The sequence below is a fragment of the Amphiura filiformis genome, chromosome 8, assembly GCF_039555335.1.
Source record: "Amphiura filiformis chromosome 8, Afil_fr2py, whole genome shotgun sequence".
NCBI classification, from domain to species: Eukaryota; Metazoa; Echinodermata; class Ophiuroidea; order Amphilepidida; family Amphiuridae; genus Amphiura; species Amphiura filiformis.
The window spans coordinates 40,052,940-40,068,268 of NC_092635.1; the positions used below are offsets into that span (position 1 = coordinate 40,052,940).

The window sequence follows — 15,329 nt, forward strand, 5'->3', positions numbered from 1 at the left end:
AGATCATACATTAAGGCTTTAAGTACCTCCAATACCCCTCCCTCAGGCAGAAAATTTTTCTTTTGTCATCTCATGTCAAATACATCTAATCTGGACTTATCTCTTTTAGTGAGAACCCAGCATTCTGAAGCACAGAGAAGAGTAGAAAGAACATGGACAGTGTAAAATGTCATTGTGATGTCAAAGTTGACGTACAGGTCCTTCCACACCATCCCAGTTTTTTTAAAAGCAGGCGATGCTTTGATGTTTCTACCATTGCCAATTCCACAAGTTGATGGGTTGGGAAATGGCCATATACCCAGGGGGCACATGAACTGGTCAACATGTACAGTTCAGTCCTACGTAACGTAATCTCAGCCTGCAGTCTCCACCAGCAGAACCAGTGCCCCTCAAGCGGTCCAACAGGTCCCAGGTTAAGGGGTGGAGAAATACTTCCACTACACCCACAGAATTAGAGAAGGAGAACCGGGACTCCCTATACCGCCACGTAAATCACGCCGTCAGCTATGGGGAGAAAATTGGGGGTATTTGGGTCCTTGCCGACGGTGCGCGGAGACGAACGAAAACAATTCTGCGTCTCATCTGAAGCGTCTTGGTACTCGCGTGCAGATTGCATCAAGTGCGTCTCTCAAATGCGCCCATCAGCCATTTCGCACTTGCCGAAACAATGCCTCAAGCGCATTCCGAGGGAAACCGAATACCCCCAAATTTTGCTCCATGCCTGTATCAAGATGGCGGTCGTGTCCTGGTTCTCTGGTTTTAATTCTGTGACTACACCATAACTCGGTATAATCACATGTTGTTGTCAGATATCATGCTAGTACAACTACAAATATAGCGCATACTACTTGAATAGGCCTATCAGTACAGTACAATGGTTTTAACATCGAATTAACATCATATAAGGAGAATTTGAATTTGTCATCAAATCATGTCATTTCTTATATCAAATTAAAGCACTTGACTGGAGAAAGTCAAATCTGAAAACCGTTTTGTAATATCTCCACAGAATTAAAACCAGAGAACCAGGACTCGATCGCCATCTTGATACAGGCATGGAGCAAAAATTGGGGGTATTCGGTTTCCCTCGGAATGCGCTCGAGGCATTCGTTGTAGTGCAAGCGCGACATGGATGAAGGACGCATTTGAGAGATGCACTTCGCGCCCTGCACGCAAGTACCAAGACGCTTCAGATGATCAGACGCAAAATTGTTTTTGTTCGTCTCCGCGCACGGTCGGCAAGGACCCAAATACCCCCAATTTTCTCCCCATAGCTGACGGCGCAATTGTAAGTGGCGGTATAGGGAGTCCCGGTTCTCCTTCTCTAATTCTGTGAATATCTCTATATTTATCTTTTTCTTCCTTTCAGATTCGCATCCATTTTACTCATCTATTTGATTAAATAAAGATCATCCAAAATGTCTCATGCAAAAGATCAGCGGGTAGAAAGGACCTACACTCCGCTACCTGAGGAGCTTATGGAAGGAATGAACCAGTTACGGATTAACCAAGACCTGTTTGATGTCACTGTGATTGTTGGCAATAAACCATTCCAGGCTCATAAAGCTGTCCTGGCATCACTAAGCGGCTATTTCCAGGTATGTGGAATACAATCATCCATTTCCAGGGGGTACTCAAAATATGTTTTGGTAGGTAAGTGCTGCCCAGGTTTCAAAAATGCTGGCTCCAGCCCAGAGTTGGGGACATAAAAAGAGGTTTACGCAACTAAAAATGGGGTTTGCTTCATGAATTTTGGCAAAATATTCTCACAAATAAGTGTTAGCGGCTGAAATTTGAAGCTAATTTTAGCATATTTGGAGGAAAATTTAGCCAAAAGGCTCTTGGAACTTCAAGTAGGGTGTCTCCAGAATTGAAAAAGATATTGATGAGGTCTCTGAATGGAAAAATACTCAAGTTTTGGTGTGGATGTGCTTTGGTGAATCCAAAAGTTTACCCATTTTTATGCCTTTGACCAAATTTCAATGTTTTGTTGTTTTGAAAATTAGGGGAACTTGGGGTATTTTTTGACAAATTACCCATTTTTTTATCAAAAATCTACCTAGAAAAGGGGCGGTTGTGATACCAGTCATTACCAGAGTCTCAAAAATGAGAGCCATATATGCAGCACATGGTCATTTGTTCTGAGTACCTCCATGGGCATGGCAGTTTCAATAGTTTTGAAATTCTGGAACTAAAGAGGAACTAAACATCTGTTAATTGCTTGTTTTTTATCATTGTATTTCTTTCATAATGCAGGTCATGTTCACCAATCGAGGATTTGTTGATATGAAGAAGTCAGAAATTCAAATTAAAGAGGAAGGTCTTTCACCAGAAAGCTTTGATCAACTTCTAGAGTTCATGTACACCAGTAAAGTTGCCATAACAAGCATTGAGAGAGTTATCGACTTACTTCAAGTAGCTGGGTTCCTTCAAGTCAACGGAGCAGTGACGCTCTGTGTGGATTACCTGAAAGAAGTGGTTTGCAATCAAAGTATTTCTTTTGAAATGGCGCATGATTTATCTTGTATAGCTAATAGATTGGATCACCCTGACTTGAAGAACCTTGTAGACAGGTGGGTATTTGCTAACGCACCCTTTATATTCTTTAAAAAAACGCCACCTTGTGCGTAACATTTTTAAAATGGAGAGTTAATCGGAGGTCTTTTTACGATTTTTATTTCTTCCATTAAAATCATCGCTAGTACCGTCTGCCAGTGCTGGGGTTCTCCACAAACAATAAGGAATTTCTACAAATACTGTCAACACTAGTCAATAACAATAACCACACATATGGATGTCATGAAATTGGCAATCACATCTTCGAAAATATGGGTACTGTGTGGTATTTTGACAGCATTTTATGGACTAGCTTGGTTGAAAAAAATAGTGGGTCCTTTATTAGAGATGCTATTACCTCCACGACCCATTATTCAAAATCGCGCACTGTGATTTGTTGAAACGCGTCACGTGAGAGCCCATTATTCTGCAATAATGGGTCGAGTGCCGTAACACATTCTACGCACAGCATCACGCTTGGTTACGCGTGCAATATTTCCGCGATACGCACTGTCACTTACGTGTACGCGCTCCACCTTGAAGTAAACAACTTAAAATATTTGTGCCAAAAAATGATATTTTCTCTTTAAATCGCACTATTTTATGGTAATAGAATAGAAATAAAGGGTGCAGCATTATCCTTTACACGCAAATAATGTGTCCTCGGCAGTAAAGCGTTTAAATAATGGGTTCGGCTGCGCCTCACCCATTATTTACGTTTTACTGCCTCAGACACATTATTTGGGTGTAAAGGATAAAGCATTACCCTTTATTTCTTAAATATATGTATATTTTGGAATGAACGTAAGCTTTTAATAACATTACTCAAGAAGTGTCCATCTCTAATAGCTATCTAAGGCTATCACAAAGGTACCTCAATTACATAAAATACTGGGAATGAAATAATATGTTAATAGAAGAAATGCATGTCAACAAATCTAATGTTTCTTGTATTTCATAGATATGTTGGTCAAAACATGGTGGAATTTATCAAGACACCTGAATTCCTGGAACAAATGCCAGCTCTCTACCTGGAAGAATTGCTCAAGAGAGAGGACCTCAATGAAACTACTTCAGAGGATGCGGTAAAAACATAAATTAGAATTTTTGTATAAATATTACCAGCCTTCAATGGGTTACTCCAGACCCATAGCCTAGGGTGTACCCCCGGGTGTACCAGGGTTGTATCAGAAACAAAAGGTTTTTTTGTCAGAGAGGCTAGGTCTGTGTTCGCTTTACACATCTAAAAAGTGACTTGTTTTCAGGTTAATTGTATTTTTGTATTATAATGAATCTTTTCTTTTATGTTTTTGTGTGACTTGGGAGTGCATTTTGTTAAACACTATATTCCTTGCAGTATACTTGCAATGCTCATAAATAATAATAACAAAATGTCAATTTTTCAGGTTAATAATGTTAAAATAATGTATTCAAGAAGGTCCAAATTACAAAGAAAAATTAACAAGAGACCACTTTGCCATGTGAAACTGTTCAAAATACTAGTACCAAAAAGTCCAGTTTTAGGGGGATGAAATCCACTTCTTGGGTGTAAGGGTGTTTGGGGAGAAAAATTTCACATGTTGCAAATTGGCAGGGATTTTAGACCCCACTGGCCATACCAATGCATTACATACTTTAAGGGATCTAGAATGAGCATTTATGGCGTTTCGACAGTATTTTTTGTGGGACATGCGAGCACCTCAGGCGTGTCGAATTGCATTCTGAATACGAAGCATGTCTTTCTGATATCAAATAATTTTCATTTTTGAAATTCACGATATAATACAAATTTTATGACAAATTATTAAAATTTGATATTTTTCAAATTTTTGATATATAACAGTCCTCGAAATAAATTTTATAAATCGAATGATATATTCTTAAAGTGTATGTAGCTGGGAGGAAAAGCCAATGGTCAATTGAAAATTTTGACCTTTCATATTGAAGATACAATTTTTTTCCCAAAAAGACCTATTTTTTTTTTTGGTGTTTTGGGGAAAAAATCCATATCTTCAATACTGAAAAGGTCAAAATTTTCAATTGATCGTCAGCTTTTCATCCACCTACATCATACACTTTAAGTATAAATCATCAGATTTATAAAGTTTACTTCAAGTGCTGTTAAGTATCAAAAATATCAATTTTTAATGATTTGCCATAAAATGTGTATTACATTGCGAATTTCAAAAAGTCGAAAGTATTTGATATCAGAAGGACATTCTTCGTATTCAGAATGCAATTCGATATGTCTGATGTGCTCTAATGTCCCACAATAAATACTGTCCAAACGTTCATACCCCTTCCCTTAACTGCTTTATATCAGCTTTAATAATCTTAATTAAATATACCTCAACATTTCCACAGCTTTTGGAAGTAGTGGTTGCATGGTTGCAGTTTGATTGGGATGCTCGTAAGACCAATACCATTAGCTTGCTGCAGAATATTCGTTTTGGTGTGATACCAAATCATAACATCAGTGACATTCTTGGAGAAGAGATTGAAGCCATTGCCAAGGTAAGTAAAACGTTTATATATAGTGGGCTGTCAAATGAAATGAGATACATATAATTAAATTGTACTTCACATCATGGTGGCATGCTGACTTTCTTTGTTTCCAAATCATGAGAAATATCATATTTAAACAGACCTTCATTTTTGAGGAGCTCAATTGCAATATCCCCAGAGCTCCTACAGCTCTCCTCAACAACATTTCAGGAGTATGATTTACTGAGCTCCTCACAACTTAAATCCCTATGTTTTAATACAGATATTAAAAGATTGAGCTCCTTGTTGAGCACCTAAGTAAACTCAGGAGAGTGATGAATAGACCTCCTGCAATTTAAAAAAAAACGAAGGCCTGATTTAAATGCTCACTGACTGAATTTGGAGTATTGCCATGCATAGATCTGGGGGTGTGCTTTGGTGGCTGCAGCAGCCCCGGGGTATGAATCGCAAAAAGAAAGAAAGTAAAAAGTATGCACCAAATCGTTCAAGTTCAGAAATGCAAAATTTCCTAGGCAAGGGGGGGAAGAGCCCTATGGACCCTGTTTTGGTCACTAACTTTACAGCACCTAGGGGGAAGCAGTCCTTGATCTGCTGGTGAGTTTTGCACAGGTTTACAAGGGAGAATACACCATGAATTGCTTCCCTGAATCTGCATGAGTTAAATTCATATCATATGAAAAGAGAAAATTAAAGAATAATTCAAAAATACCTTTGACATTATTAACAGAATGTATTTATTTACATTTATAATGATTAGGAGATAATCAACAAAGAAGATGACATTTGTTCAACTCACAGAGGAACTTTAACAGTAAGCATACTTTTTCTTGGTCAACTTTACACAGGTGTTCTCACAATTCTTTCATACTTGCCAATGCAAGTGATGATGATAAAACACTGGTACACGTACAATATGTGATCAGTCAATGAGATGGAATGATTCAATCAGCCAATTAGAAACTCACTTTCAAAATTGCACATTCTGAATTTGTGGAATAATAATTGTGAGAGAACCTGTGGATTTGCTCAAAATGGTTTGATAGTAATGCATGTTTTGTTACTCATGTTACTTTGTTTGGAAAAGTTTGTTTGGCTGATAATTTGTGAAAATTATTCAGATTTTGTTACTGCAAGCCTAATAAAGTCCTAGCTCATGTAAATTCACATAAGTGTGCATCAGTCATTATGCAATATGCAATTACCGTAAACGTTCGCCTAATGGCGCACCTGGGCTCCTATGTCTTGGGGTAAATTTCATGTACAAATAGAGATCTCCCTCCTTTAAAAATCCCAACAAGAATTAAAGGTACGTGCCCTTATTTGCTGATGGGATTTTTATGGGAGGGCACTTTTATTTTGTGTCTAAAATTCCAGTTATGTCAAGGGAAACCATAGCGCCATTAGGCGAACGTTTACGGTAATGTAAGTGGAGTGCTCAAGTGCATTCTATATACACAATCTACATGAGTCTTATTTTTTCGACATAATAAGCTAAACAAACTTAAGTTCCCAGCATGTATGTTTAATATAGCATTGACTGCTAGGAGGCTTGGAGCACAAAAAGCTTAACTGCATTATTTGGAATTTTCTTTGCATATTGTAGAATTTGACAATTTTTAGTTGATGCAGACATTAGTTAAGGGCTAAATAACATTGTTAATGGTAATTCCAGCTTTAATAACTGACATTGAACAAATTGTTTGGTGTACAAACCTGTTTCAAGATTTTGGTGTGCTGAACTTCAGAGAAAGTGCATAATAGTGTTAAATACATTTTGAAATACATGTCAATATACAGGGGGAAAAGAACCCCGCATTGCAGAACCCTGCATCGCATACTAGCACATTTTAACATGAAATTACAATGGAAACATAACATGAACAGGCAGATAAGCCAGAGACATACCTGTCTGTACTGCTGGGACTTGAACCACAGAACTTTGGATACTGTGTCCGCTGCTCTAACCACTAAGCTACACATAGACTGTCCCTTATAAACACGTCTCAAATCTGATACCACAGATGAGCGGCCAGGGTAACAGTACAAACAGCACACAACACATCAGTGTATTAGATCAATTTAATGATGCTTACCCATCATTCTAATACCGTAACCACTCGGGTATAAGCCCACCCCCCTAGATGGGTAATTTCACTTCCAAAATGGGGGTGGGCTTACAACCGGGGAGGGGCTAGTAGTTGAATTTAAAAATAAGAAAAATCTTCCCCATTTGTATGTGCCCAATGTATCAGTAATTTCTATCATCTTTGTCAATTTTTTTTAAATTTTAAGTATGGAATGTTAATTTTTAACTGATATTTTTTAAATATTTGTTTTTAAATGAGAAAGAAAAGCATTGATATGATTTAAAAACTTAGCCAAAATGATTACTGGGCTTATACCCGAGTGCACCCTTGTTCCCCGAATGGTTTGAAAAATAGGGGGTGGGCTTATAGCCGAAGGTGGGCTTATACCCGAGTGGTTACGGTACATACAAGAGAAGAGGTTTATGCGTCATACACTGGAACATATAAGCACTTAGACTGCTTTGCATCCCCTTTTTGATATACAATTCATACCATTCCATACTTAAAACACAACACATCCCCAGTGACCACTCTCTGCCCAGTGAAAAAGGCACTGCTCTATTTGGAATATGACCATGTGACCCAGCATATCTGAACGACTCAACCTCTTTCATCTCCAATCTGAGATGAATGTTAATGAAATAAAAATCAATGTGGGTGGTGTAGATCTTAACAAATATAACAGATACGCAAGCACTGTGAACCCAACCCAGGTCAGGTAACATACATTGTAAACCACAGGGTCTGTGCATAAACAACCAAGGCTGCATTTTTAATGAGGTAGCATCATAGCCACTATTAGAATGCATAGTTCATTGTATATTCCAAATAGAGTCGACCATTTTTAGGTCGTCTTCGGACAACCTATCTGGGACCGCCGTCCCTATTTTTTTTCCATGGATAGTTAGCTGTTAGATCAGAACAGAATGTGTGGCCTTTCCATGGTCAGAGGGATTAGAGGGATGATAAATTAAAATGGTCTACTAAAGTAGGCTAATAAGCACTCAAACATTACAAACTAGCACACAAAATCACATTAAATGATGCTTACCACAGTTCTTAATATATCAGTATACAGAGGACACAAGAACCACACATCGCACACAAGCACATTTTACCATGAAATTACAATGTTGCTGGTGCCCTGACTGCTTAAAGCTATAATGTACAATTTGAAAAAAAAAAAATAATAATTTAGTTAATTTGTTCAAACTTGATTTTTGGTATATTTGTAACATGACCCAAGTTACATTTAAGTAACAGGTGAATACTGGTGAATGACCCAAGTTACATTTTTTTGGAATCATCTGCCAGATTTGTTGAGTATGTAGGACAACATCAATTTTGAATTTTTAAATTCAAAATTGATGTTGTCCTACATGTAACTGTAGAGTTCAAGGAGGATTTAAAAATCCTCCTTGAGCTCGACACTTACATGGCCAAGACAGGGAGTGGTTTTTCTTTCATTTTACCTCATTATGTTGGCTTTTAAAATAATGACCAGTGAACCTTCCTGACAGTTGTTATGATTAGTAATATTATAACTTTTGGCAAAGAATAACAAAATTAAAATTGTACCAAAATTTAATATTATGGCTTAACTAAATGATGTCAGGATCAGGACAAACTTTTAATGTACTTTTTGCCTCCTTGGGCCAACAGTACTAGCTACACACCTTCCATTTGCATTCAAATATGTGACACATACGATATAGCTGGTCCATGGGGGCCAAAGGCGGCAAATTTGAAATTGAGATATTTAAGGCAAAAAATATGAAGTAAAAAACAAGAAGATACATAAGAAAATACACACCACAAACTTCAGAACCAAGTATGCTAGATCTTTGGTGTTTTCAATATTATGATAGCCTAATATTTGTATAAGGTAATCGGGTTTTTATTGAGGCAACTTCAGTAAAAATACATTCCCGGGCTTCCGAGTTAAAAAGGTGTTTCCTTTGTTTGAGACCAATTGATCATAAGAAATGGGCGGAGCCACAGGAGAGGGTCGCACGCCTAGAGCCAATCATAGTCGGTTCTCAGGGGGTGTGGACCCTCATCTCAAATTTCATTCACAGGAAAATTCACAAGCTGTTTCGGTATACAGTCCGATGAGGTGATGGAATATTAAAAATTTTCCAGTGTGTTGTTGTCTTTATTGCGTCCATAGAACAATAGTAACTCAATTGTCAAAAATGCCTCCTTTGGCACGTCACATATTAACCTTATTATCAGTTGAATAGATACTAGAAGGTGTTTTAATCGCTGCTTGTTTTCCACAGGTGATACTAGGAGATATCAAAGCATCTTTCCAAGTGGTGAGAAAAGATCAGGAGAGGCAAGGTTTTCGAAACGCCACCACAAAGGACATGCTGAATCCAGATGTTCAAACTCAGGATCTTCTTTCTAGCGTGCAAGTTGAACGGAGTGCCATCTATCCATATTCATGTATTCAAAATGAGGAAAGTCAATATAGAAATCACCCTCCTTGGGGCCGGGCAATGTATGATGTAATGCCAGATGATCAAGAAATCAACTTTGGTAATGCAAGCCATAAAGTTCTCACAAATCTTCCTGAATTTTATGTCGCAGAAAGATCAGATGATGAGTGCAATGGTTGGACTGTTGCAGGATACTCAGAAGTGCAATCCTGTCTCCATATGGTTAAGCCATTAATGAGTGGATCCAGACTTTGGTACATTTGTGCATTACATGGTGGAAAAATTGGAGGATCTGGATATCAATTTGGTATGGACACTGGGGATCATCCTACTCTGGGGCATAAGCTCATGATTAGATATCCCCAGGAATTTAGCGTGATACCTACTAAAGTAATTCTACCTGAATGGAAGCTTGCAACATATGAAGAAGTCGAGAGTAATATCAAATTGGTTAAGTCGCTGTTGAAGGGAAAGAAATCGGCATTTGTTTGCTTGTTGCAAGGAGGTACACTGTCTGGAGAAGAACTGGGATTTCAACTAAAACCAACTGAAGCAAATGCACTGGTCTTGGTTGACCACCAAATTGTTGTCAAGACAAAATAAGGTGATACATATTATTTTGTAAATTAAATCTAATACTGGAACTAAAATTTGCAACTCACTTGGCTACGTTGCGTAGCCTTTATTATTTTATTATTTTATTATGTTATTATTTTAAATAATAGGCCTATGCCTAGTTAATTTATATTATATTCTTTATAGTTGTAAACTGTATTGTTCTTGTACTTTATTTGTATTATATATATCGTATTATTGTATATGTTTTGAGTTTTGACCATATCTTGTTGTAAGATGAATGTCAATAAAATCTGATTCTGATTCGTTGCGTCCGAAAGCATCAGACTTCATCAGGCATCTGATTGATGATGTTGCCGTCTGACGTCACAACATCTGACATCTTCACAACATCATCAATCAGATGCCTGATGAAGTCCGATGCTTTTGGACGCAACATAGCAAAGTGAGTTGCAAATTTTAGTCCCAGTACTAGATTTAATTTACAAAATAATGTTTCGAACTACTGGATGAATAATCTACACCAAGATATAAGGGGATGTACTTTTGCAAAGCTATGTTGCCAGGATTCTAGTAAAGTGCAATTTTTCGAATACTTGTTTTTGTATCACCCATACAAATACAATACTTTAACATTCCCAATTTCCCACATATTTTAGTTTGATTATAACTATTTGTAACTCACAGATAAACAAAATGGATCTTGTGGTAAATGTTTTTGTAATCTGTTGCATGTTTTTTGTTATTTGTTGTAATTCCATCCACTAATCATGCTGATAAAAATAGTAGCAGACCATGGCTCAAACAACTGTCAACAATTCTGTCACTACCCACAGCAGCTGATAGGCATATCCCATTATGCTTTGCGGTACCATAATACAACTGCATATGTCATAGAAAGTGTACACAAAATTTGTCACTTCAACTTTTAATTACTAGTATAAATCAGGGGTGCTTAGAACTTGGTTTGGTAAAAATATGACCTCTAAAGTATTTTGAAACTATCAATAGCATTCAATATTTAAACAGCTCATACTTATTTTTTGTATGCATTTGCTATGGAGCAGATATACTGCAATGCATGATGGGATACTCCTTTTAGCTGCTGTGGTCACTACCTATTATTTTAAAAGTATAGGCCTATTAGAGTCTTATATCAATTAGAATATGTGTATGGTCACAAATGTTGCCCTACACTTCTTTAGTGATAAGACAAGAACATATCAATGGGAGTATATTTTCAACACACTTATAAAAAGTAATAGTCGCTAGTTTTTGTTTTATTCAGTGCACAAGCACAAGGTTTTGAAGGATATGTGAAAGTTTTTATCTGCAAATAAAACTCTGGACTATTTGTTTAGAGTGGGTCACTTACAAATCTTTGAATAAATAAGTGAATTGACAACATGAAGGACTACAAAAGTTTTTTCCAAATGATTTGTAATTCTGAATAGGAGACATCAAAGGGTTGATCAGGTCTGTGGGTTATTCCAGTTGAAATCCACACTACCCCTGTGAAAGACTTTGGAAATATCTTTCACAGGGGGAGTATGTGTTTCAAATATAATTGGTCAGAATTAATCATTTTGAAACCCATATTCCCCCTGTATTATGGCTTTACATATATCTTCCACAACAGGAGTAAGTATTTCAAATGGAGGTTACCCAACTGTGTATTCTATTCAAAATTGACACTCCCTCTGTGGCAGGCTTTAGCTAAATCTTCCACAGGGGTGGTGTGGATTTTAATTGGAATAGCCCAATGGAAGTACACTATCAAATCAATCAAACTATGATATAAGAGATTTATGGCAAAACTGTCACATAAATATGTCTTCTATGCATAAATGTCTTCTATGCATGTATTTCCACTTATAAGAAAGTGGAAATTTGTGTAAATGTGACATGATCAAGGGGAATGAGTCACATGTCGGCAATCTTTAATTAGAAGTTTTTACTTCATTTTCTGGCCATTTATGCTACATTTGGATGCAAACCCCATCAAAATTGGACATATGGTTACTGAGTTATGAGTGATCTATCAATGGCTGAAAACAATATAAGACAAAAGAATTTAAACACTGTTTTTGCCAATATCTCTAAAACAATATTAACAACATGACATCCGACTCATTCCCCTGATCATGTCACAAATATGAACTCGGAGTGACTTAAAACAATACACATATTGACATTGGAATTGATTTTGTAAATCCACAGTATTAATATCTCAATGCTAAAGGTTATTATCGGGTGACATATTTTTTCTGCATTTTTTGTCATGATTCTGGTAAACATAGCTTGTAGTACAGGCTTGTGAATTATGTTGTCTGTTTAATATCAATCTGCCAATAACAACACCTAAGTGATACTTGTGCACATAAGATTGCAGGACATGCATCCACTGCTTAGTAGTTGTTAAAAATCGGCATAAATCTCAGCCACAAATAGTTGCAAATATGACAAATATGATGACTATTTGGAAGGAAAAATCAGATTAAAAGCCCAAAATGCATGAATATAAATGGTCAAACAAACAGATTCAAGCAACATATTATACAAGCAACAGCAACTTCTCAAACATAACCTTATGTTATGCTTTTGGTCAAATTTTAATTTTGTTATTCTTGGCTAAAAACTATTACATAATATTATTAATAACTGCAGAGGATGTTTTCTGATCATTTTAGCCGCAATAATGAAGTGAAATGAAAGAAAACCACTTTAGCTGCTTAACTGTCAAGCTCTATGGGGGAATAATCAAAACTCTTGCATTTTACTGTAGTTTAAGCACTTCAGGCATGGTGTTTCACAGGGTACAACATTGAGCAACAATCGTACAAAAAGTAGGAATTGAAGAAAAAAATTGAGGTGTCCTTGTGAGCAAATCACATGTTATTGCTTTAACATAATGCAGACTACATGTACTTTCAACATGGATGCAATGCAATTGTAGTGTAATTTTAACTGAAATTTGGTAATATTTCCATTATTTACATGTATGCCTTTTGGGAATGCAGTAGATACTAGCCATTTTTCACCCGGCCATAGTTATGATTACATGTACCACTAAATGCTTGATACTATGGCTTTATTTGACTTATTGCTGCAATCCTAGTGTGCATGTGCCTTTTGACTGAAAGTGGAAATATTGTCAATTTTGCTTAATTTTAATGCACATGCATGCCAATTCAATATATTGGATCTTCAAGTGCCAGATGCCCAGTATGTCCAGTGGCATATACGAGCTAATGTTGATTTTGAGATATTGGCAAAGAAAGTGTTCAAATTCTTTTGTTTTATATTGTTTTCAGCGATTGATAAATTGACATAACTTCACAAAGAAAAGTCATATTAACATGGGGTTTTCAGTTTCTGAAAGCTCTAAATGTCCTCTTCAGAAACATGTGTAAAACTCATTTTCGACCAGGGTCGACATGTGACTCATTCCCCTTGATCATGTCACATATCATCACTTGAAGTGATGCTATCACACTAACACTATGAATACATAACATGTTGATTGTTTTCCATAGGTGATGGTTGGAGACATCAAAGTATCCTTCCTAGTAGTGAGAAACGATCAACAGAGGCAAGGTTTTCGAAAAGCCACCATGATTGACCTGCGTCATCAACTTGACGAAATGCAAGTTCTTCTTTCGCGTGTGCAAGTTGCTTGGAATACCATCAATCCTGCTATTCTTGCAAGAGTGCTTTTGAAATATAATCATGCGATGCAAGAAGATAACAAAGCAATCATCTTCCACGATGCAGGTCGTACTCGCAGGCATAAGATTCTCACTAATTTCCCTACGTTTCATATCGCAAAAATATTAGATGAGTGCAATGGATGGAGTGTTGCTAAGTACTCCGAAGTAGAAGCATGTCTGCATATTAATGTTATACCACTTCTAAAAATAGCCAGCATTAGGCATAGTTGTAAATTACAGGATGGGAAAATTGGAGGTGTAGATCGTTTGAAATGCAGAAAGGGTATCATTCTGATCTCGACCATAAGCTCATGATTAGATATCCCCAGGAATTTAGTGTAATACCTACTAAAAAAATTCTACCTGGATGGAAGCTGGCAACATTTGAAGAAGTCAAAAATAATTTCCAATTGGTTAAGTCGCTGTTGAAGGGAAAGAAATCGGCGTATGTTTGCTTGCTGCAAGGAGGTACACTGTCTGGAGAAGAACATGGGTTTCAACTAAAACCAACTGAAGCAAATGCACCGGTCTTGGTTGACCACCAAATTGTTGTCAAGACAGAACAATAAAATTGCAATGCCATGTTGCCAAGATTTTAGTAAAGTGCAATTTTTTGAATTTTTGTTTTTGTATTACCCATACAAAAACAATACTTTCACTTTCACATTCCTAATTTCTCACATACATTGTATAAGAGATTTATGGCAGAAACTGTCACATATATGTATCATTTATTCATAAATTTGCATGCTTTAAAACTATTAAAGTGGACATTTATGTTAATATCCAGTATATTATCCAAACAGAAGCAATACTTTAATTGTATATGGTCCTGTGTCACAACCTGGGGTACCTTTGTGTTACATAGTAAAAAAATGAAATGGTTCATACATTTTACCTACACATCTCATTTGAAGTAGTTCATCCTTCTGAGCATTTTGACACCTTTTTTATGGAAATCGGTTAAAAAATGAGAGAGTGCGAGCAAAAAACAATCACAAAGTAGGGAGGATGTAACCCCACCTCTTTTTTCCACATTTACAATCATTCTGAGCAAGTATTGGTCTTTTAAATGAACTTTTGTATTTATTCACTTGGTTTAGATGTCTGGGAGTTCATTTAGACATTTTTTTACTAGATTCAAATTTTTAAAGGGGGTTTTAAATCAAATTTACAATATGAATCCCTCCCCTAATCCTCCTCCCCCTAATCCTCAGCCACCCTTGGCACATTTCATAAGCGTCATAAGAAAATAATTGAAAAATATTTGAAAACAGGATAAAAACATGAGTAATATCGAATAAATTAGCCTCAATTTAAGACCTAATTGAATCTTCTAAGTGAAGGAATACTCAAGAGACAGTGTTTTGAAATCCAAACTGCACATCAAAATGTAACAAAGCCACCTTTTTGTGTACCCCAGTATATGGCACAGGATCATATATGTTACACAT

At 36.6% G+C, this 15,329-nt stretch overlaps 1 protein-coding gene across 3 annotated transcripts; it reads left to right on the forward strand.

The window, feature by feature from the left end:
* The first annotated feature begins 1,382 nt into the window (after window positions 1–1,382).
* LOC140159021 (kelch-like protein 26) lies at window positions 1,383–14,697 on the forward strand. Of its 3 annotated transcripts, XM_072182343.1 has the most exons (7): window positions 1,383–1,598; window positions 2,257–2,573; window positions 3,518–3,641; window positions 4,921–5,070; window positions 5,819–5,872; window positions 9,431–10,193; window positions 13,702–13,816. In XM_072182343.1, the coding sequence occupies exons 1-6, from the start codon at window positions 1,419–1,421 to the stop codon at window positions 10,190–10,192; spliced, it is 1,587 nt and encodes a 528-aa protein (XP_072038444.1). In that variant the 5' UTR covers window positions 1,383–1,418; the 3' UTR covers window position 10,193; window positions 13,702–13,816. The 3 variants fall into 3 exon arrangements, with proteins under 3 accessions (XP_072038444.1, XP_072038445.1, XP_072038443.1); XM_072182344.1 differs by lacking the exon at window positions 9,431–10,193 and having other exon boundaries at window positions 13,702–14,697; XM_072182342.1 differs by having other exon boundaries at window positions 9,431–13,834.
* The last annotated feature ends 632 nt before the right edge of the window (window positions 14,698–15,329 follow it).